This window comes from Ostrinia nubilalis, chromosome 28 (genome assembly GCF_963855985.1).
Source record: "Ostrinia nubilalis chromosome 28, ilOstNubi1.1, whole genome shotgun sequence".
Classification (NCBI taxonomy): Eukaryota; Metazoa; Arthropoda; class Insecta; order Lepidoptera; family Crambidae; genus Ostrinia; species Ostrinia nubilalis.
In genome coordinates this window covers 1225052-1249811 of record NC_087115.1, presented here as the reverse complement: position 1 = coordinate 1249811, position 24760 = coordinate 1225052, and the positions used below count along the sequence as shown (strand labels likewise).

The window sequence follows — 24760 nt, the reverse complement described above, 5'->3', positions numbered from 1 at the left end:
AATTTTCCGCTCCGCTAATCCTCTCCGCTTTACGCTTTTGTATAATTGTTTAATAGTTCACAACTCTGTCAGTTGAAGCGGAGCGGAGATTTCTCCCTGTCTACTGAAACGGAGCGGATATTTCTTCCTGTTCCCTGAAGCGGAGCGGAGATTTCTCCCTACGGAGTGGATATTTCTCCCTGTTCCCTGAAGCGGAGCGGAGATTTCTCCCTGTCTACTGAAACGGAGCGGAGATTTCTCCCTGTCTACTGAAGCGGAGCGGAGATTTCTCCCTGTTCACTGAAGCGGAGCGGAGATTTTTCGCATTTTTACTGGTGGATTTTTCTTCGTTCCGCCTAATGGGGAAGCGGAGAGGGAAAACGGAGCGGAGAGAAAAAGCGAAGGGGAGAATACAAAAATAAAGACCACTACTCACCTCGTACTTAGCTCGATGTGCCCTAGCCAGTAGCACCCATTCCGCGGGCACTCTGAGCTTGGCTATCAGCTCCAGGCGGCTGGTCAGTTCTGGAGTGTCAGCTTTGGCCGGCGCGTAGCGGGACAACACGCCTCGGATGAGGTGGCCTCGGCTGTAGAGATAATAATATAAAAACTTTATTGACACATGCATAAAAAGTAAATAAATCAACAAATTAAACTAGAAATAACCAAAAAGACACGGAGTCGGAAACAAGTTATTGAGTGGAGTACACAAAGCTATCCAACTCTGCGTATACCATTAAATTTGATTTTCATGTATAATATTTTGACAATAATTAGAAGTATTTTCCCCAACAGCCAGACAGTTTTGACAGTTCCAACTCCTTGCCAGACAGTTTTTTTAGGATAGCTCCCAAAGCCACGATGACCCAAACTTCATAATTCACCAACATTATATCCTATATTGGGAGCATACGCTGACAAACTTTCAGCTTTTATAAAATGACGTAGGTCTGGCGTTCACTAGCTCTTAGTCTGCCAATCATCGGAACTGTGACTTCACTGATATTATGTGAAATGTGAATCAAGATCCGACGATTTTGTTCTCTTAAAAGGTCGTTTTAAGAGAACAAAATCGTCGGATCTTGAAAATTTGCGTAGTCATGTGTACACAGAGCCTTAGTTTGAGACGGGTGGCCTTTACCTAGACCAGTGGTTCTTAACCTTTAAGTCACGAGGGACCATTTTACTAAATTTCTGTCTTGTCTGGGACCGCTTATATTTTTTTCAAGATCCTATGAAAGGGGAGGTCGATTTCTCGCCCACTGTGCGCCGTTTGCGTTGTGTTGACTCGACTCATCACGTCACGTCACTTGTTTATTACGATGTCTTCGCGGACCACTTGGAATGCCTCCAGGGACCACCAGTGGTCCACGGACCACCGGTTAAGAACCACTGACCTAGACCAAATGGACTGCAACCGGCTAAAATGATGAAAATGATTATTTATTCGTTATTATCTTAGGTGATGATAATGATAGACTCACGCTACAGCATCAGGATGGAACGCCAAAGCCTGCACCGCTAGATGCCAGAGTCCACACGCTTCCAATTGGTCCGCTACGCCCGTAATGCTGTCTATGGTTGGGTGCCCAAACCACGTGCCGAGGAGGAAACTGGAACAAATAAATAGTAATATGAGGCTTAAAAATTATAGCTTATGTTTGTATAAACTAAAATACGACTGAACGAATTTTGATGCACTTTTCACCAATAGACAGTTTGACACCATACCCCAATAATTCGAAACCACAACTGTTTTAAAAAGACTCTTCATTCTGGTCTTAAAAACCTAATTTATTTTAAATTACCTGTAAATTTCGATTTTTGTTCGAATTGTAATTGAAAAAAGTAGTTTAATTGGGTTAACAAAATAGTGACGTCACTTTCTTGTAGTGCCATACAAAATCTATGGGAGAGTTTCGTTTTGACAGTTTTAAAAAGTACGTCAATTGACTGTGGTGTCAACATGTCTATTATAAGAAGCTTTCCGCCCGCGGCTTCGCTCGCGTGGAATTTTGTCTGTCACAGAAAAACTTTATAGCACGCGTCCCTGTTTCAAATACCGGGATAAAAACAATCCTATGTCCTTTCCCGGGACTCACTATCTATATGCCAATTTCATCAAAATCGGTTCAGTGATTTAGGCGTGAAAACAAGACAGACAGAGTTACTTTCGCATTTATAATATTAGTATAGATTCACGGAGAATGTTAAGTTAGGTATTTAATTTGTTGAAACAGAATTTTGAAACCAAAGATTTTCTGTGGCATACATAGGTATTATTCACTCGGCTGAAACAGGGCATTTGGTTTCTCCACTTCTCCGCTCTGAAATCCACTCCGCTTTTTTGTATGAATTTTAAAGCGGTCCGCAACTCAATGTCCACTGGAGCGGAGCAGAGATGTTATTCTCCATTCCAATTCCATTCGTAGATTTTTACTGTAATGTATGTGGGTATCTCAGTATATTTTATTATTGTAAGATACTGAGGGTAATCTGTGGCAAGACGATATCGGACTGTCAGAAATATACGTTGTCATTTACTGGACGTTCTCGGTGTTTGATTGCTCCCGAATATTACATTTACCTTGCTCACCGCTCCGGCAGACAAGCAGCTTAAAAGCTGCTAAAGCGTATAAATGACCAACCATTTAAATATAGACACTTACCACAGACTATAGTCGAGAGGGTCTGGCGAGTAGCTCGATATCTCAAGCCCGCGACTTCGGACGCGTGGACCCCGTTTTACCCCCTTAGGGGTGGAGTTTTGTAAAATCCTTTCTTAGCGGATGCATGCGGTCATAACACTACGAGTTCATTATCAAAAATGAAAGTACCTAATAAGAGTACTTCGACTGATTTATCGCAGTTACTGGTAACAAGAACCATATTGGATGATGAGCCTCCTTAAAAAAGGTTAGGCACACTCAAACCCGTCACTGTGCCAAAAAAATAACGAAAAATTTCTGGTATTAACGCTTTAATTAATTTGACAGTAAAAGATTTGCAGCCATTTTAGGTAGTTGAAAATTCAAGTCCAATTTTTTTAACTATTAATACGATGCTGAGGGATTGAACTGGTAAAAAAGCATTCACTTGTCCACCCAGTTAACTCGAGTTACGTAACTCGAGTTCAACCCGAGTTATGTGGATTTTAACTCGGGTTAAATCGAGTTTTGTTTTTTACGGGTTGGCCCATCACTAATAACATCTACCTGCATGCCAAATTTCAGCCTGATCCGGGCTGTGCGTTGATAGATCACTGTCAGTTAGTCACCTTTGAGTTATGTATATTTAAATAGACACTTACCATAGACTGTAGTCCAGCGGGTCAGGCGAGTAGCTGGCCGGACGAAGCCGCGGGCGGCCGTTAGTCGCGCGCGCGCGGATCAACTCGTAGCGCAGGTCCAATACGCGGAGCAGGCTGTCGTTCTGTTGGGGATAATTATTTATTATTATTATTTATTTATTTTAATTACACAGGTTTATACCATATTACGTAGTTAATATTTGCACATTAGGCTTTAAAAAATACTTTTACACACAAAGTAATCAAAATGTGCTTATTATCCACTGCGGTATCAGTACTCAACGTTCGAATAATCTTTAGTACTACGCAAGCAATGTAAACTGTTTACATTATGACGTCGCTGCTGTCATCATTGCTTTCACGAGCAATGTGTTCTGTTTTGGGCATATTGCTGCGACACCGGCCCTGGCCCCTTGTCACATCTCCCTTTAGTTTCTGTGATCTGTGAAGTTATTACTAACCTCTCTCATCTCGCACTGGCTCATATAAGGCGGCATGGGCAGCTTCATGTTCATTTCGTCTACATTGACGATGCTCAAGTCTACTTCTTCTTCTTGTCACGTCATAATATGTCAATGTTCCGTGCCGCTCCCATGCCTCAGGCACTGACTGAGTCAAGCGCTAAAGTCCGGCCGCCGAGCAAGTAGAGTTTCGTCCAATGATCCCAAGATTCCCAAGCTACCCATCCTTATCGCTCGCGCGTAATTATATTGCTGTCGCGACTGTGCGACGGGCGCCCGCAGTGAGCGAGCGAGCGCGACAGCAATATTATTAATAAGGATGGGTAGCTTGGGGTCATTGGACGAAATTCTATCTGCTCGGCAACCGGACTTTAGACCTATAATCGTTTAATCACTATTACTCACCTCTCTCATCTCGCACTGGCTCATATAAGGCGGCAGGGGTAACTTCATGCTCATTTCGTCCACTTCTACAAGACTGAGGTCTATTTCTTCTTCTTCTTCTGTGCTATTTGAGAAGAAACTTTCGTACTTGCGGACTATTCGCTCTAGGGTCGGCACTTGTGGGCAGAGGTATCTGTGAACAATATTTGTTTAGGTTATTTAATTAATAAATGTTATTATAATATATCTGAATTCTTTGACGATAAATCTAATTAGTTTATGTAACTGCCAAATTTTATTGTTGTCTGACAAATTGTACGCTCTTTGAGCGGAACATAGTGATACCATACTTATTATTATTCTGTGGTGATACTACCTAATGTAACATGTCACCATTTTACCTATGATTCACAATAAATGATTTTGTATTTGTATTTGTTAACCTATTAATAGCGAACTTTGAATGAAGAATGTTCACTGATTTTGTTTTTTAGCTTTCTGTATTCTCTGTTAAAAATAAAAAATACACGTGAAAGAATTATTTCGATACGTCAATTAGTTTCCAAGATATTGAATTTTAAAAGTGCGGGCGGCGGCCGGCCCGCCATTTTATGCGCGTGACGTCATATTACAACGACTGGCTCATATTTGTATGGGTGGAATCTTGCAAACTGAATTAAGACCCACTTCCAGGCAACCGATTAAGCTGAAATTTCGCAAACACATGTGATTTGGATGACCATGCAATATTATGATGACATGGAGCTGATCTGATGATGGAGCTGGAAGGTGGCCATAGGAACTCTATAATAAAACGACTTAAATGCATCGAGTTTGGGCTCGTTCGTTTCGTATTGATGAGTATTTTAGTTCTATATAGTAATCGGGGTCTAATGATGGAGCTGGAAGGTAATTCGCAATAAAACGACACAATCGCGTCAAGTTTGGGTTTGGTTCAATTTTAATTTCTGTGATGGGTCTGGGTTTTAATATGTATAATAAGTTTGTATTTACAAAAAAAAAATTATTTAAGTATGTTTATATCCGTTTTCTAGTGAGCGGACGCTGTGAATGTACGTCACACGGGGTCACGTGACCGTCGGCGGGACTCAATATTTAAGCGAACTTTGAATGCCTATAAAATCATAACTACTGGGTATTTTTGAATGAAATAAAAACTAATGTATTTGTAAATGTAAAAGCTTAACTGTAACATAGGTTTCAAGTGATTTTGCATACCTAGTAACATTCTCAATTGTTTGATTGAGACTAGGGATGTTATGGATATCCGTAACCGTAACCGAAATTTTCGGATATCCGAAATAAAAAAATATCCGTAACCAGTTTCGGATGTAGGCCTCTGCCTAGACTCTTTAAGCAAGTCCCTACGCTGAAGATAGGAAAGAAAGAAACACGATACAATAGGGCTACTCTATCAGTCACCGTCGCTCACGCTGATATCTCGCTTTACGTGAGAGGGATGGCAACATCCTAAACTCCGGATCAGATAATAGTAACCGAGTTTCTTGCGCCATTTCTTCTCAGAACCGTGGTGATAGAGTAAGCTATATTTGGGACTAGTCTATTCGGATGACGTTTCTCGGAGTAACTCCGCAGAATCTCCTGTTTTTCCTAGGGGAGAAAGAGTTTGAGAGAGAGAAAGAGAGAGTTTTCTTGTCTCACTCACCTAGCAGTAACGTGTAAGGCTCTCAACCAATCCGCGTCTTCCAACTGCGCTCTTTCTCCAGCCGTTTGTCATTGTCCTAGGACAATGAGGGAGAGAGAGAAAAGAGAGAGGGGAGGGAAAGGGAGAGAGAGGGCGGTTGGCGGGACTATAGCGAGCGACGATAGTAGGGCTACTCTGTCTGTCACTGTCGCTCATGCTGACGTCTAGGTATGTGTGAGAGGGATGGCAACATTCGAAACTTCCAGTGAAGTTTTTCATTTTTTGCTGCATCTTTTGTTTTTCCTTTAATTCTTAGCTGGCATGTAAAGAGACAAACGCCAGACACATTGTCCTAGGACAAAGGAAGAGAGAGAGGAGGGAGAGAGAGGGAGAGAGGAGGGAGAGAGAGAGAGAGAGAGAGAAAGCGGAAGAGAGGATGGTTTTTTCTCACCCAATCGTCGCATTACCTCGCATCGCTCATGTCGCTTTTCGTCGCTCACCAAGGACAACCTATTAGAGAGAGAGAGAGAGAGGCTGTTTTACTTGTCTTTCTTACCTAGCAGTGGCGTGTAAGGCTCTCAACCAATCAGCGTCTTCCAACTGCGCTCTTTCTCCAGCCAGCAGTCGTAACGCCGCGAAGCGATTCTTGGCGATCTTGGCGTCGGCGCCGCACGCGTCATTGGGACAACTGACAGGACAGCAGCGAGCGAATACAGCAGGGCTACTATATCTGTCACCTTCACTCAAGCTGACGTCTCGCTTTGCGTGAGAGAGATAGCACCTTTCGAAACTTCTGGTGCCGTTTTTCAGGACTCAGAGTACTGATCTGAGTATCTTCTGTTTTCTTCTAAACTCCCACCTGGTAGTAGCATTTTTCCTTCTCTCTCACCAAGGGAAAAAAGAGTGAGTGAGAGAGAGAGAGAAAGGGTGTTTTCTTTTCTGTCACTAAAAACAGCTTAGCGTGTAAAGCAGCCAATCAGCGCAATGGTCGCATTACGTGGCGTCGCATCACTCATATCACCTTCCGTCGCTTACCGAGGACAACATATGGGAGAGAGGATGTTTCTCAGACGTCAGACTCTCTCTCTCTCTCTCTCTATGTGTGTGTGTGTATGTGTGTGTGTGTGTGTGTGTGTGTGTGTGTGTGTGTGTGTGTGAAATCTCTTTCTCACCTAGCAGTGGCGTGTAAGGCTCTCAGCCAGTCCGCGTCTTCCAACTGCGCTCTTTCTCCAGCGAGCAGCCGCAGCGCCGCGAAGCGACTCTTGGCGATCTTGGACACTATAGAAGCGACTAGAATATTGGAAAGAAAGAGACAGGAATACGAATCCCTATGCTCTCTCCTAGCGGGAAAGGAGTTTGAAAGAGAGAGGATCTTTTCTTCTCGCTTACCTGGCTGTCGCTATCTTTATGTGGTCATCTGTCTACCTTATAAGTGGACGTCCCACGCTGCGCTTGCCGGTACCTGGTCTCTAGAACCTTACTGTCTAATCGGCAGTCATTTGTAAGTGCTATGTGCCTTGCACAATGATCATGACAGGAAAGAGACGTCTGTCTCTCTCAGTATGAAACCTTCTCTTTCTCACCTAGCAGTGGCGTGTAAGGCTCTCAGCCAATCAGCGTCTTCCAATTGAGCTTTTTCTCCAGCGAGCAGTCGTAACGCCGCGAAGCGACTCTTGGCGATGTTTGAATACTATAGAAGTCACTAGAAGATGAAGAAAGAGACACAGATATATGACGCCCTCTCTTTCTTACCTGGCAGTGGCGTGTAAGAGAGATGGCAGCATCCGAAACATCACATGACGTTTTTCGCAGTAACCCAGCTGAAGCATCTGTTTTTTCTTTTAGCTCTCACCTAGCAGTAGCGTGTAAGACTCTCAGCCAGAAAAGTAGGGGAAAAAGAGAGGGAGAAAGGGTGTTATGGGGGTTATTGGCCAACAACCCACCATATATTTACTCGGAATCCTATTCCGATTCTTAATCGTTAAGATTATTGTTAGGCAGTTCGAGTCAGGAAATAAAGGTAGGAAGAACACGGTGAAAGGAAGAATATTATTAGCGGATTGGAAATTATATTTAACAACAGGAATAGCAAGGGATTGATTAGGATACAATAGCAATAAAATTATTTAAATCTTAAGAGCAAAGCGATCGCGGAAGAAGTGTCACGACGACATATTTCAAATTCTCTTCAACGGCGATGAGTGAGCGGAGATCGGTGACCGGCGTTGAAGCGAGACGGCAGCATACGTCTTCACGGGTGTGCGAGTGACGCAGACGTATTGTGATGGCCGCAGCACGCATGCGCCAACGATTCGTTCACGTTCCGTCAAGTCGGGGTTGGCCCAATCTCATAGGCGGAAGCGGATCGCTCCGAAATCTAAGGCGGTGGTCCAAGTTAGGAATGTGGCGGATGGCCGCCACAGTGTCTTCTTTTCTTCTCTTACCTAGCAGTGGCGTGTAATGCCCTCAGCCAATGAGTGAGCGCCGCAAAACGATTCTTAGTTATCTTGAACACAATTTCTATGAGAGGAAAGTGACAATGTCTCTTTTTCGCTGTATGAAGCCGTCTCTTTCTTACCTAGCAGTGGCGTGTAAGGCTCTCAGCCAGTCCGCGTCTTCCAACTGCGCTCTCTCTCCAGCGAGCAGTCGTAACGCCGCGAAGCGACTCTTGGCGATCTTGGCGTCGGCCATTGAGACAGCTAACGAGACAGCAGCGAGCGACGATGGTAGGGCTACTATATCTGTCACTGTCGCTCATGCTGACGTCTCGCTTCGCGTGAGAGAGATAGCAACTTTTGAAACTTTTGATGCCGTTTTTCAGTACTGTGTGTGTGTGTGTGTGTGTGTGTGTGTGTGTGTGTGTGCGTGTGTGTGAAATCTCTTTCTCACCTGGCAGTGGCGTGTAAGGCTCTCAGCCAATCAGCGTCTTCCAACTGCGCTCTCTCTCCAGCGAGCAGTCGTAACGCCGCGAAGCGATTCTTGGCGATTTTGGCGTCGGCGCCGCATGCGCGCCATTGAGACAGCTGACGGGACAATAGCGAGCGACGATAGTAGGGCTGCACTATCTGTCACTGTCGCTCATGTGGCATCATGGTTTGTGAGAGAGGGATGGCAACATTCGGAACTTCGAGTGACATTTTTCATTTTTTGCTGCATCTTTTGTTTTTCATTTAATTCTTGCCTGGCATGTAAAGAGACAAACGCCAGACACATTGTCCTAGGACTATGGAAGAGAGAGAGAGGAGGGAGAGAGAGGGAGAGAGGAGGGAGAGAGAGAGAGAGAGAAAGCGGAAGAGAGGATGGTTATTTCTCACCCAATCGTCGCATTACCTCGCATCGCTCATGTCGCTTTTCGTCGCTCACCAAGGACAACCTATTAGAGAGAGAGAGAGGCTGTTTTACTTGTCTTTCTTACCTAGCAGTGGCGTGTAAGGCTCTCAACCAATCCGCGACTTCCAACTGCGCTCTTTCTCCAGCGAGCAGTCGTAACGCCGCGAAGCGATTCTTGGCGATCTTGGCGTCGGCGCCGCACGCGCGCCATTGAGACAACAGCGAGCGAACGACGATACAGCGAGTTGGTGAAAGACAATGGGAGAGAGCAATAGAGAAGAGAGGGAGAGAAGAGAGCAAGAAAGAGGAGAGAGCAGATAGAGAGAGAGAGGGGAGAAAAAAAATCTGTTTTCTTTCTTGCTTACCTAGTGGCGTGTAAGACTCACAGCCAGAAACCTAGGGGGAAAGAGAGACAGAGAGAGGAGAGGGAGAGAGAGGAGAGAGGGAGAGAAAGAAGAGGAGAGGGAGAGAGAAAGGAGAGCATGCGCATGCGCGCCATTGAGACAATTGACGGGACTATAGCGAGCGACGATGGTAGGGCTACTCTATCTGTCACTGTCGCTCATGCTGGCGTCTCGCTTTGTGTGAGAGAGATGGCAACATTCGTAACTCCGGATCGGGTAATAGTGACTGAGTTTCTTGCACTGTTTCTTAGCTGACGGGATAGCAGCGAGCGGATACAGCAGAGCTACTCCGAAAGACTACGTAATTCACTGTCTATCTGTCACTGTCGCTAATGCTGATGTCTCAGTATGTGTGAGAGAGATGGCAACATTCGGAACTTCAAGTGACATTTTTCATGTTTTGCTGCATCTTTTTTTTTTTTTTCATTTAATTCTTGCCTGGCATGTAAAGAGACCTGGAATGGAGGCCACGTACCGGAAAACGCAGCGTGGGACGTCCACCCACAAGGTGGACCGACGACCTGATAAAGGTAGCGGGAAGGCGCTGGATGCAGGCCGCTACCAACCGTGCGATGTGGAAGTCATTGGGGGAGGCCTATGTTCAGCAGTGGACGTCCTGTGGCTGAAATGATGATGATGATGATGATGTAAAGAGACAAACGCCAGACACATTGTCCTAGGACAAAGGAAGAGAGAGAGAGAGAGAGAAGGCAGAGGAGCGAGAGGGGAAAGGGAGGGAGAGAGAAGAGAGAGAGGAGATAGAGAGAGAGAGAAGATGGTAAAAAGAGAGCAAGAGAGAGGAGAGAGTAAAATAAAGATGTTTTCTTTCTTGCTTACCTAGCAGTGGCGTGTAAGGCCACATTACCACATTACCTCGCGTCGCTTATGTCATGTTCCGTCGCTCAGCAAGGACCACCTATTAGAGAGAGTGAGAGAGTGTTTCTCGGACGTCAGTCTCTGTCTCTCCCCGTATGAAACCATCTCTCACTTACCTAGCAGTGGCGTGTAAGGCTCTCAGCCAGTCCGCGTCTTCTAATTGAGCTTTTTCTCCAGCCAGCAGTCGTAACGCCGCGAAGCGATTCTTAGCGATTTTGGCGTCGGCGCCGCATGCGCGCCATTGAGACAGTTGGCGCGATAGTAGCGAACGGAATGTTGGGGAACCTAGAAATACAAAAAGAAAGATCAAACTAAAATGGTAAGACACGGGTCTTAACACGACGTTTATTAATGAGTTATATCACAGAATAATAATAAGTACTACGTACAGAAGTTTTACTTCAATGGTATTTAAAAAAATGTATGCTTAATGTCATTAACAATATGGTGTAATTTAGCCTGTCTCAAGAGTCAAGCACCATTTTGTTGACAAACGTCAGTGATCGGCACTGCGCCGAAGCTATAGGGCTGACTTCGGTAAAATGATGTGACGTGAGGTGCCAAACTGCGGAAAATGGCGGAGGAAATACATGATTTAGCATGAATTATCATGAATAATATTAACTACTTATTTACCTCTCAGTGTCTTGGGGCAACTTAAAAAAATACATTCTGTGTTTTATTATTATTTAGGCAGTTAAATACTGCACAGTATTTAGTACACCATTTTCTTTATCTTCTTCCATCATACACAAGAATACGCGTGCGTGAGTCAATGTTCGCTCGTATGTGAGGCCTTATCGAATAGTATCCTGTAGGTGGGCCATCGTGCGTGTTTTGTTTTCGATGTAAACTCGCGGAGATGAACAGGCCTGCTAAAATGGTAAGACACGGGTCTTAACGCGACGTTTATTAATGAGTTATATTATGTACTCACGGCTTGACGTGAGTACATAATCATCATCATCATCATCTCAGCCGTAGGACGTCCACTGCTGAACATAGGCCTCCCCAATGCTTTCCATGTTGCCCGGTTGGTAGCGGCCTGCGTCCAGCGCTTTCCTGCTACCTTTACGATGTCACACAAGCACATAATGTAACTCATTAATGAACGAGTTCGAGTTCGAGTTTTGTTTTTCGTCGTTCGGCGATACTTTAATTTTGTCGGTCGTTTGGTGTAGTGGTTCAAAACGGACTACTATGCCGAGAGGTCCCGGGTTCGATTCCCGGCCGGGCAGAAAATGAAATGATGAATTTTAATTGTGTTTTCTATGTATAATAATATGTATGTATGTATTTACAAAAAAGAAGTACTTAAGTACATTATGTTTAAATCCGTTGTCTAGTACTTGGCACTCACTTACTTAGTACTCCGCTTTGCACGAAAAGTTCGAGGAAAGTCGAACTTTAACTTCGATCCCCACCTATGTTCTTCTGATTAATTTCGTTATGGGTCCAACAGACAGTTAACCTTCCCCCGGGACAAACTTGGCCTTCACTGTAGGCCAAGGATTCGAGCCGCGATAAGTGTTTATCACTCCATTTGTCGTCTAAAATTATGGATAAGATTTTATCACAGTGCGTATTCTAGCGCGGCTGGTTGGCTTATTGGCGGTCAAGCTGTAGATCCTGGCTACACAGGAGTTGCAGCGGTGGGAACGCGAGGTGGGAATAGTCTCGTAACAGTATTATTAACTTACCGGCAGCCTGCGCTATAAGCACGGCCATGTTAAGGTCTCCTCGCTCGCGGCAAAGTTTGCAGGCTTCTAACACTCTTCCGCCTAGCAGCAGCGACCACACTCGGGAACTATGGCCGTCCTCCTCTGAAAGTAAAATATAATAATATTCAGAACAACCTGGAAAAATGGCAGAATCAGGAAAAAGAAAGAGGCTACTGAAAGAGTTTCTAACTATAGAGCAGTGTTTTTCAACCTTTTTCATGACACGACCATGAAAAAATATTTTACGACTCCCCAACTGTTCGCTTTTTTTTCATGCATTTTATTATAATATTACAAAGATGTTGTAGAATAGAATAGAATAGAATAATTGTTTATTTGCATAAAACATGGTATACAGTTGTTACAGCTATAAAATAAGTCCACATGTTTTGCTACATCAAGAAGCATGCAAGTTTGAATATTAATACATAAAAAAGAAACAATGACATTATAATTATATCAATTTTCAACAGTACAGTACAGTTTTACAATAATAAAATGTCCAATAAATTATTTGTCAGCTATGTCAAAAATTGCATTTATACATATTATGTATCGACATGTAGCGACCGAATACTTCATTCCTACAACTTTTACGCATATCTTTAAAACTTCTGTTTACCCCCCCTCCCCCTATAGAGGCTTCGCAACCCCCCAGGGGGTCGCGACCCACAGGTTAAGGTTTAAGAATTTATTTCTCAAAAGAAATTATACATTTCACTTAAAATGAGAAACAAGGAATTTCAATTATTTACAAAATATGTAGGTAGATTTTCAGGTTGAAAAACACTAATATAGAGTAAACAAATAATAACCAAAAAAATTAAAAAGATCGCGACTGTGCGACGGGCGGCCGCAGCAGTGAGTGTGCGAGCGCGACAACAATATAATTACGTGCGACTGATAAGGATAGGTAGTGGGGTCATTGAACGAAATTCTATCTGCTCGGCGACCGGACTTTAGATGGTCCGGTTTCCCCAGAAACTTAAAACTATTTCACCACGTAACACAATAATAACAATAACGTACCATCTTCAGTTTCTCCTTTGCTAGGCTTGCTGAGCTCGTTGTCTGTGGTCTCCGCGAATGCTTCCCGCAGCCACTCCAGTAGTTTATGGTAGCGGTTCATTACAGTATCATAATAAGCCCAGTCTATGTGACGCAGTAAAGGACGTAGCTCATTTATCAACCCGGAAAGGGATCGTAACCGTATCAACTCGATGCGGTCAGTATTCTTTGTATGAAACTCTACACTGCAACGCACACTTAGGCCCAGAACAGACGGTGAAACGCAACTGCAACGAAACTGCAACTTTCTGATGATTCTGATGAATGAAACTGAAACTGAAAGTTTCAAACTGGTCGCGTCATGTGTGGTCTCTCAACGGACGCTATGGCAGAAACTTAGATGCAACTCAAAATTAACTAGCAGTTGCAGTTGCGTTTCACCGTCTGTTCTGGGCCTTATCCGCACCGTAACGTGAACGCCTCGCCTCAAGATTGACAGCGCGCGAAAGGCGATACGGTGTTGATCCCTTTCCGAGTTGATAAGTCTGCTATATCAACAATGTGATACATACAATCAACCGGGCGATATAAAAGTCATTGGGGGAGGCCTATGTTCAGCAGTGGACGTCCTGTGGCTGAAATGATGATGATGAAGTCTGCTATGACCTTAATACGTACCATCCTCAGTTTCTCCTTTGCTAGGCTTGCTGAGCTCGTTGTCTGTGGTCTCCGCGACTGCTTCCCGTAGCCACTCCAGTAGTTTATGGTAGCGGTTAACCACAGACGCTACGTCTGTGCCTGGGACGCCTGGGGAATAAAATAAAATTAGATAAATCTGGGAATTTCATAATACTAGCTTTTGCCCGCAGCTTCACCCGCGTGAAATTTCATTTGTCACAAATCGTCATAAATTATAGCCTATATGTTATTCTGGGTTATAAACAATAATACTGTAAAGTTTCATCAAAATCCGTTCAGTAGTTTTTGCGTGAAAGAGTAACAAACATCTATCCAGACATCCAAACTTTCGCATTTATAATATTAGTAGGATGATAAACTAGCTGTCGTCTGCGGCTTCGCTTGCTGAATTTCGATCTGTCTGTCACAGCTCTGTTTACGTTTAGGACATGTTTTTTTTATTTGTCAATCATACAAGTAATTACGAAGTTATGGTGCGTTGAAGTTCCGCGTGACGTCACAAAGTGCTACACTTTTAACCATGCCTTGACGTCACGGGCCTCTTCTTTTGAACTTTGGCGCCCTTTATTTCTTTAAAAAAAAATTTTGTTTAAAAAGAGAAAAGTACGTGTCGAGTATTTTTTCATAAGTTAACTGACGGACTAATTCAAACTCTTGCTTTTTAGGGTTCCGTAGTCCTGACAAGGAACCTTTATAGTTTCGACATGTTTTACTCAGGAAACATCTATATTTCTCTAAGATGAGAGTTCTATGTTTAACGATAAAGTAAGTTAAACAAAGCGTTTGATAGAATAATCGTATAACGATAATAACGAACGAATCTTTGTTTAACGATAAAGTCAGTTAAACAAAGCGTTTGATAGAATAATCGTACGTTATGAACTGTCAAATGATAACGATTGCTTTACACAATTCCACCTCAGATGATGTTGATGATGATGATGATGAATGATGAGCACTTACCGTCATTGTCAAGGTCCGCGCCCCATAGGGCGTCGCACAGCTTCCACACTTCGTAGCAATAGGCTCTGCTCACGCCGAACTGAGGACAAAATTATACATAAGTACGAGCATAACATAAGCAGCATGGGACGACCTCATAATGGTAGCAGGAAGGCGCTGGACGCAGGCCGCTACCAACCGGGCGATGTGGGAATCATTGGGGGAGGCCTATGTTCAGCAGTGGACGTCCTGTGGCTGAAATGATGACGAGCATAATAACATACAGGGCAAGAAAATAACCACATCTCGTATGAGTTTGTGCTATCACCATGGATACTCCTTTTGTTTATTTCTTTATTTATACTTTAAGCCAACATTTTAACATAAGGCGAAGTTAATGCCATAAGGCGTTCTTCAACATACATTGTATATTTTTTTAAAGAAGAACACTCATAATATCTGAGTAAAGAATCAATAGAATCATACAATTCGTAGATAGAGACTGACAGCTGACAGTTACGCACAGCTCACATCTCCTCTCCGCTTTGGTGGAAAAAAGCTCTTCTCCTCACCTCTCCGCTATGTTCAAAACTGGACCTAAGTGCTCTGTCGATAAAGTCTATTTCTTCCACTCACCCCGCCGCCACTCTTGTTAAGTTGCCGTGCGTCTCTCAAGTGTTTGTTCAGTAACTCCCTTCGGTCTTTGGGTTCCTTCTTGACTTGTAGCTGAGGGCACTGGCCCTCCTCACACGGGAGGAGCATGTATCAACGTCATTTCAGCAACTGGATGTCCACTGCTGAACATAGGCTTTCCCCAATGATTGCCATATTGCCCGATAGGTAGCGGCTTGCATCCAGCGCCTTCCTGCTACCTTTATGAGGTCTTCGGTCCATCTTGTAGGTGGACGTCTCGTGCTGCGCTTTCCGGTACGTGGCCTCCACTCCAGGACTAATATAATCACTCAATTTGCTGACAGCAATAGATTGACAGTTGACAGCTACGCACAGCTCAAATCTCTCTTCTCCGCTCTTTTCTCCACACATTACCTCTTCTCTCCGCTTTGGTGGAAACAACCTGCCAGTTTCTCCGCTCTTCTCCTCACCTCTCCGCTTTGCTCAAAACTCGACCTAAATACTCTGTCGATAAAGTCTATTTCTATCTAACTCACCCCGCCGCCACTCTTGTTAAGTTGTCGCGCGTCCCTCAAGTGTTTGTTCAGTAACTCCCTTCGGTCTTCGGGCTCCTTCTTGAGGGAAGTACCTCAGAGTACTCCCGTAATAGTACTGAAGACTTAGATTATAACAAAAAGGGAAGATATGGCATGTCCTTATGTAAATATGGAAAAACCTTGCGGGGTTATTCCGAAAAACGTTATCCGAAGTTTCGAATGTTGCCATCCCTCTCTCACAAAGCGAGATGCCAGCATGAGCGACGGTGACAGCGATAGGCCTCAAACTACGTAAACAGCGTTTCGGAGTAACCCTGTAGGCCGTGAACTTAGTTTTTAGTTCTTGAATTATTCTTACTTTTAAAGTACACGAATGCTCGCATGTATTGTATAGGTCAGGTCGATTGTGAATGAAGCGAATAAGACCATGGGTATGTTTGGGTATGAGTTTTTTGCACTTTTGAGACGCTTATGCCGTATCTTCCCTTTTGGTTTTAATCTACGAAGAGCATAAATAATATTCCACTTACTCCGCCGATACTCTTGTTAAGCTGCCGTGCGTCCCTCAAGTGTTTGTTCAGTAACTCCCTTCGGTCCTTGGGCTCCTTCTTGACTTGCAGCTGAGGGCACTGGCCCTCCTCGGGAGTACACAACCAATAGAGCCATACACTTCGTAGACAGCTAGACTGGCAGCTGACAGCGATAGACTGACAGCTGACAGCAATAGACTGACAGCTACGCACAACTTACATCTCCTCTCCGCTAATCTCGTCTCGTCTCCTCTCCGCTTAATGAATATAACCTGACTGTACCGCACATCTCCTCTCCGCTAGTCCTGTCTCCTCTCCGCTAGTCTCGTCGTCTCTCCGTTAGTCTCATGTCCTTTCTGCTAGTCTCGTCTCCTCTTCACTAGTTTCGTCTCCTCTCCGCTAATCTCGTCTTCTCTCCGCTAGTCTCGCCTCCTCTCCACTTAATGAATATAACCTGACAGTATCACCGCACATCTCTCCGCTAGTCCTGTCTCCTCTCCGCTAGTCTCGTCGTATCTCCGTTAGTCTCATCTCCTTTCTGCTAGTCTCGTCTCCTCTTCACTAGTTTCGTCTCCTCTCCGCTAATCTCGTCTTCTCTCCGCTAGTCTCGCCTCCTCTCCACTTAATGAATATAACCTGACAGTATCACCGCACATCTCCTCTCCGCTAGTCCTGTCTCCTCTCCGCTAGTCTCGTCGTATCTCCGTTAGTCTCATCTCCTTTCTGCTAGTCTCGTCTCCTCTTCACTAGTTTCGTCTCCTCTCCGCTAATCTCGTCTTCTCTCCGCTAGTCTCGCCTCCTCTCCACTTAATGAATATAACCTGACAGTATCACCGCACATCTCCTCTCCGCTAGTCCTGTCTCCTCTCCGCTAGTCTCGTCGTATCTCCGTTAGTCTCATCTCCTTTCTGCTAGTCTCGTCTCCTCTTCACTAGTTTCGTCTCTTCTCCGCTAGTCTAGTCTCCTCTCCGCTAGTCTCGTCTCCTCTCCGCTAAGTGCTGTATAAAGTGTGTCTATATCTACTTCCACTCACCCCGCCGCCACTCTTGTTAAGTTGCCGCGCGTCCCTCAAGTGTTTGTTCAGTAACTCCCTTCGGTCCTTGGGCTCCTTCTTGAGGGAAGTACCTCAGAGTACTCCCGTAATAGTACTGAAGACTTAGATTATAACAAAAGGGGAAGATATGGCATGTCCTTATGTAAATATGGGAAAACCTAGCGGGGTTATTACGAAAAACGTTATCCGAAGTTTCGAATGTTGCCATCCCTCTCACACAAAGCGAGATGCCAGCATGAGCGACGGTGACAGATAGGCCTAAAACTACGTAAACAGTGTTTCGGAGTAACCCTGTAGGCCGTGAACTTAGTTTTTAGTTCCTGAATTATTTTTACTTTTTAAAGTACACTAACGCTCGCGTGTATTGCATAGGTTAGGCCGATTGTGATTGAAGCGAAAAGACCATGGGCATCTTTGAGTGTGACTATTTTGCACTTTTGAGACGCTTATGCCGTATCTTCCCTTTTAGTTTTAATCTACGAAGAGCATAAATAATATTCCACTTACTCCGCCGATACTCTTGTTAAGCTGCCGTGCGTCCCTCAAGTGTTTGTTCAGTAACTCCCTTCGGTCCTTGGGCTCCTTCTTGACTTGCAGCTGAGGACACTGGCCCTCCTCGGGAGTACACAACCAATAGTCATACACTTCGTAGACAGCTAGACTGGCAGCTGCCAGCAATAGACTGACAGCTACGCACAGCTTACATCTCTCCGCTAGTCTCGTCTCCTCTCCGCTTAATGAATATAACCTGACAGTATCACCGCACAGTCATCTTCTCTCCGCTAGTCCCGTCTCCTCTCCGCTTTGGTAGAAACAACCTGACAGTATCACCGCACATCTCTCCGCTATTCCCGTCTCCTCTCCGCTAGTCCCGTCTCCTCTCCGCTAGTCCCGTCTCCTCTCCGATAGTCTCGCCTCCTCTCCGCTTTGGTAGAAACAACCTGACACTATACCCCATATCTCCTCTCCGCTAATCCCGTCTCCTCTCCGCTAGTCTCGCCTCCTCTCCGCTTTGGTAGAAACAATCTGACTATCACAGCACGTCTCCTCTCCGCTAGTCTCGTCTCCTCTCCGCTAGTCCCGTCTCCTCTCCGCTAGTCTCGCCTCCTCTCCGCTTTGGTAGAAACAACCTGACAGTATCACCGCACATCTCTCCGCTAGTCCCGTCTCCTCTCCGCTAGTCTCGTCTCCTCTCCGCTAAGTGCTGTATAAAGTGTTTCTATATCTACTTCCACTCACCCCGCCGCCACTCTTGTTAAGCTGCCGCGCGTCCCTCAAGTGTTTGTTCAGTAACTCCCTTCGGTCTTTGTATTGAAGACTTAGATTATAACAAAAAGGGAAGATATGGCATGTCCTTATGTAAATATGGAAAAACCTAGCGGGGTTATTCCGAAAAACGTCATCCGAAGTTTTGAATGTTGCCATCCTGCTCACACAAAGCGAGATGCCAGAATGAGCGACGGTGACAGATTGGCCTCAAACTACGTAAACAGTCTTTCGGAGTAACCCTGTAGGCCGTGAACTTAGTTTTTAGTTCCTGAATAATTCGTACACTCTTTAAAGTACACTAACGCTCGCGTGTATTGCATAGGTCAGGTCGATTGTGAATGAAGCGAATAAGACCATGGGTATGTTTGGGTATGAGTTTTTTGCACTTTTGAGACGCTTATGCCGTATCTTCCCTTTTGGTTTTAATCTACGAAGAGCATAAATAATATTCCACTTACTCCGCCGATACTCTTGTTAAGCTGCCGTGCGTCCCTCAAGTGTTTGTTCAGTAACTCCCTTCGGTCCTTGGGCTCCTTCTTGACTTGCAGCTGAGGGCACTGGCCCTCCTCGGGAGTACACAACCAATAGAGCCATACACTTCGTAGACAGCTAGACTGGCAGCTGACAGCGATAGACTGACAGCTGACAGCAATAGACTGACAGCTACGCACAACTTACATCTCCTCTCCGCTAATCTCGTCTCGTCTCCTCTCCGCTTAATGAATATAACCTGACTGTACCGCACATCTCCTCTCCGCTAGTCCTGTCTCCTCTCCGCTAGTCTCGTCGTCTCTCCGTTAGTCTCATGTCCTTTCTGCTAGTCTCGTCTCCTCTTCACTAGTTTCGTCTCCTCTCCGCTAATCTCGTCTTCTCTCCGCTAGTCTCGCCTCCTCTCCACTTAATGAATATAACCTGACAGTATCACCGCACATCTCTCCGCTAGTCCTGTCTCCTCTCCGCTAGTCTCGTCGTATCTCCGTTAGTCTCATCTCCTTTCTGCTAGTCTCGTCTCCTCTTCACTAGTTTCGTCTCCTCTCCGCTAATCTCGTCTTCTCTCCGCTAGTCTCGCCTCCTCTCCACTTAATGAATATAACCTGACAGTATCACCGCACATCTCCTCTCCGCTAGTCCTGTCTCCTCTCCGCTAGTCTCGTCGTATCTCCGTTAGTCTCATCTCCTTTCTGCTAGTCTCGTCTCCTCTTCACTAGTTTCGTCTCCTCTCCGCTAATCTCGTCTTCTCTCCGCTAGTCTCGCCTCCTCTCCACTTAATGAATATAACCTGACAGTATCACCGCACATCTCCTCTCCGCTAGTCCTGTCTCCTCTCCGCTAGTCTCGTCGTATCTCCGTTAGTCTCATCTCCTTTCTGCTAGTCTCGTCTCCTCTTCACTAGTTTCGTCTCTTCTCCGCTAGTCTAGTCTCCTCTCCGCTAGTCTCGTCTCCTCTCCGCTAAGTGCTGTATAAAGTGTGTCTATATCTACTTCCACTCACCCCGCCGCCACTCTTGTTAAGTTGCCGCGCGTCCCTCAAGTGTTTGTTCAGTAACTCCCTTCGGTCCTTGGGCTCCTTCTTGAGGGAAGTACCTCAGAGTACTCCCGTAATAGTACTGAAGACTTAGATTATAACAAAAGGGGAAGATATGGCATGTCCTTATGTAAATATGGGAAAACCTAGCGGGGTTATTACGAAAAACGTTATCCGAAGTTTCGAATGTTGCCATCCCTCTCACACAAAGCGAGATGCCAGCATGAGCGACGGTGACAGATAGGCCTAAAACTACGTAAACAGTGTTTCGGAGTAACCCTGTAGGCCGTGAACTTAGTTTTTAGTTCCTGAATTATTTTTACTTTTTAAAGTACACTAACGCTCGCGTGTATTGCATAGGTCAGGCCGATTGTGATTGAAGCGAATAAGACCATGGGCATGTTTGGGTATGAGTTTTTTGTACTTTTGAGACGCTTATGCCGTATCTTCCCTTTTAGTTTTAATCTACGAAGAGCATAAATAATATTCCACTCACCCCGCCGCCACTCTTGTTAAGCTGCCGCGCGTCTCTCAAGTGTTTGTTCAGTAACTCCCTTCGGTCTTTGGGCTCCTTCTTGACTTGCAGCTGAGGGCACTGGCCCTCCTCACAGGGAAATACACCACCAATAGTCATACACTTCGTAGACAGCTAGGCTGGCAGATGACAGCGATAGACTGACAGCTGACAGCAATAGACTGACAGCTGACAGCAATAGACTGACAGCTGACAGCAATAGACTGACAGCTGACAGCTAGACTGACAGTAGACAGCTAAACTGGCAGCGATAGACTGACAGCTGACAGCAATAGACTGACAGCTGACATCGATAAACTGACAGCTGACAGCAAAAGACTGACAGCTGATAGCAATAGACTGACAGTAGACAGCTAGACTGACAGTAGACAGCTAAACTGGCAGCTGATAGCGATAGACTGACAGCTGACAGCGATAGACTGACAGCTGACAGCGATAGACTGACAGCTACGCACAGCTTACATCTCTCCGCTAGTCTCGTCTCGTCTCGTCTCCGCTTTAGTGAATATAACCTGACAGTATCACCGCACATCTCCTCTCCGCTAATCCCGTCTCCTCTCCGCTAGTCTCGTCTCCTTTCCGTTAGTCTCGTCTCCTCTCCGCTAGTCTCGCCTCCTCTCCGCTTTGGTAGAAACAACCTGACAGTATCACCGCACATCTCCGCTAGTATCGTCTCCTCTCCGCTAGTCTCGCCTCCTCTCCGCTAGTCTCACCTCCTCTCCGGTAGTCTAGTCTCCTCTCCGGTAGTCTAGTCTCCTCTCCGGTAGTCTAGTCTCCTCTCCGGTAGTCTAGTCTCCTCTCCGCTAGTCTCCTCTCCGCTAAGTGCTGTATAAAGTGTGTCTATATCTACTTCCACTCACCCCGCCGCCACTCTTGTTAAGCTGTCGCGCGTCCCTCAAGTGTTTGTTCAGTAACTCCCTTCGGTCCTTGGGCTCCTTCTTGACTTGCAGCTGAGGGCACTGGCCCTCCTCACAGGGAAATACACCACCAATAGTCATACACTTCGTAGACAGCTAGACTGGCAGCTGACAGCAATAGACTGACAGCTGATAGCGATAGACTGACAGCTGACAGCAATAGACTAACAACTGACATCGATAAACTGACAGCTGACAGCAATACAGTGACTGCTGGTAGCGATAGACTGACAGTAGACAGCAATAGACTGACAGCTGACAGCAATAGACTGACAGCTGACTGCAATAGACTGACTGCTGATAGCGATATCCTGTAAGCTGACAGCAATAGACTGACAGCTACGCACAGCTTACATCTCCTCTCCGCTTTAGTGAATATAACCTGACGGTATCACCGCACATCTCCTCTCCGCTAATCCCGTCTCCTCTCCGCTAGTCTCGCCTCCTCTCCGCTTTGGTAGAAACAACCTGACAGTATCACCGCACATCTCCTCTCCGCTAGTCCCGTCTCCTCTCCGCTAGTCTCGCCTCCTCTCCGCTTTGGTAGAAACAACCTGACAGTATCACCGCACATCTCCGCTAGTATCGTCTCCTCTCCGCTAGTCTCACCTCCTCTCCGCTAGTCTCGCCTCCTCTCCGCTTTGGTAGAAACAACCTGACAGTATCACCGCACATCTCCGCTAGTATCGTCTCCTCTCCGCTAGTCTCGCCTCCTCTCCGCTTTGGTAGAAACAACCTGACAGTATCACCGCACATCTCCTCCGCTAGTCTCACCTCCTCTCCGGTAGTCTAATCTCCTCTCCGCTAGTCTCACCTCCTCTCCGGTAGTCTAGTCTCCTCTCCGCTAGTCTCGTGTCCTTTCCGGTAGTCTCGTCTCCTCTCCGCTAAGTGCTGTATAAAGTGTTTCTATATCTACTTCCACTCACCCCGCCGCCACTCTTGTTAAGCTGCCGCGCGTCCCTCAAGTGTTTGTTCAGTAACTCCCTTCGGTCTTTGGGCTCCTTCTTGACTTGCAGCTGAGGGCACTGGCCTCCTCACAGGGCAGTACACAACCAATAGAGCCATACACTTCGTAGACAGCTAGACTGGAAGCTGACAGCGATAGACTGACAGCTGACAGCGATAGACTGACAGCTGACAGCAATAGACTGACAGCTGACAGCGATATACTGACAGCTGACAGCGATAGACTGACAGTAGACAGCTAGACTGGCAGCTGACAGCGATAGACTGTCAGCTGACAGCAATAGACTGACAGCTACACACACCTTACATCTCCTCTCCGCTTAATGAATATAACCTGACAGTATCACCGCACATCTCTCCGCTAGTCTCGTCTCCTCTCCGCTAGTCTCGTCTCCTTTCTGCTAGTCTCGTCTCCTCTTCTCTAGTCTCGTCGTCAGTCTCGTCTCCTTTCCGCTAGTCTCACCTCCTCTCCGCGAGTCTCGTCTCCTCTCCGCTAAGTGCTGTATAAAGTGTTTCTATATCTACTTCCACTCACCCCGCCCCCACTCTTGTTAAGCTGCCGTGCGTCCCTCAAGTGTTTGTTCAGTAACTCCCTTCGATCCTTGGGCTCCTTCTTGACTTGCAGCTGAGGGCACTGGCCCTCCTCACACGGGAGGAGCATATATCAACGTCATTTCAGCCACTGGAAGTCCACTGCTGAACATAGGCTTTCCCCAATGATTGCCATATTGCCCGATAGGTAGCGGCTTGCATCCAGCGCCTTCCTGCTACCTTTATGAGGTCTTCGGTCCATCTTGTAGGTGGACGTCTCGTGCTGCGCTTTCCGGTACGTGGCCTCCACTCCAGAACCAATATAATCACTCAATTTGCTGACAGCAATAGACTGACAGTTGACAGCTACGCACAGCTCAAATCTCTCTTCTCCGCTCTTTTCTCCACACATTTCCTCTTCTCTCCGCTTTGGTGGAAACAACCTGCCAGTTTCTCCGCTCTTCTCCTCACACAAGCGGAGAGCGCTTTGCTGAAAACCGGACCTAAGTGCTCTGTCGATAAAGTCTATTTCTACCACTCACCCCGCCGCCACTCTTGTTAAGCTGCCGTGCGTCCCTCAAGTGTTTGTTCAGTAACTCCCTTCGGTCTTTGGGCTCCTTCTTGACTTGCAGCTGAGGGCACTGGCCTCCTCACACGGAAGTAACTCGGAGTACTCCCGTAATTGTATTGAAGACTTAGATTATAACAAAAAGGGAAGATATGGCATGTCATTAAGAAAAAACTAGCGGGGTTACTCCGAAAAACGTTATCCGAAGTTTCGAATGTTGCCATCCTTCTCACACAAAGCGAGATGCCAGCATGAGCGACGGTGACAGATAGGCCTCAAACTACGTAAACAGTGTTTCGGAGTAACCCTGTAGGCCGTGAACTTAGTTATAAGTTCCTGAATTATTCGTACACTTTTTAAAGTACACTAACGCTCGCGTGTATTGCATAGGTCAGGCCGATTGTGATTGAAGCGAATAAGACCATGGGCATGTTTGGGTATGAGTTTTTTGCACTTTTGAGACGCTTATGTCGAATCTTCCCTTTTGGTTTTAATCTACGAAGAGCATCCCAACTAATATTATAAATGCGAAAGTAACTCTGTCTGTCTGTCTGTCTGTTACGCTTTCCCGCTTAAACCTCGCAACCGATTTTGATGAAATTTGGCATAGAGATAGTTTGAGTCCCGGGAAAGAACATAGGATAGTTTTTATCCCGGTTTTTGAAACAGGGACGCGCGCGATAAAGTTTTTCTGTGACAGACAAAATTCCACGCGGGCGAAGCCGCGGGCGGAAAGCTAGTAAATAATAATATTCCACTTACTCCGCCGATACTCTTGTTAAGCTGCCGCGCGTCCCTCAAGTGTTTGTTCAGTAACTCCCTTCGGTCCTTGGGCTCCTTCTTGACTTGCAGCTGAGGGCACTGGCCCTCCTCACAGGGCAGTACACAACCAATAGTCATACACTTCGTAGACAGCT

General features: G+C 45.7%; 1 protein-coding gene across 1 annotated transcript; it reads right to left on the bottom strand.

Moving 5' to 3' along the window:
• Positions 1 to 100: 100 nt before the first annotated feature.
• LOC135085177 (nuclear pore complex protein Nup98-Nup96-like) lies at positions 101 to 24743 on the bottom strand. Its single transcript, XM_063979930.1, has 10 exons — positions 24606 to 24743; positions 14802 to 14880; positions 13818 to 13946; positions 12111 to 12233; positions 10527 to 10695; positions 4156 to 4327; positions 3290 to 3411; positions 1464 to 1592; positions 416 to 566; positions 101 to 214 (listed from the first exon to the last, which is right to left on the bottom strand). The coding sequence occupies exons 1-10, from the start codon at positions 24741 to 24743 to the stop codon at positions 101 to 103; spliced, it is 1326 nt and encodes a 441-aa protein (XP_063836000.1).
• Positions 24744 to 24760: the final 17 nt, after the last annotated feature.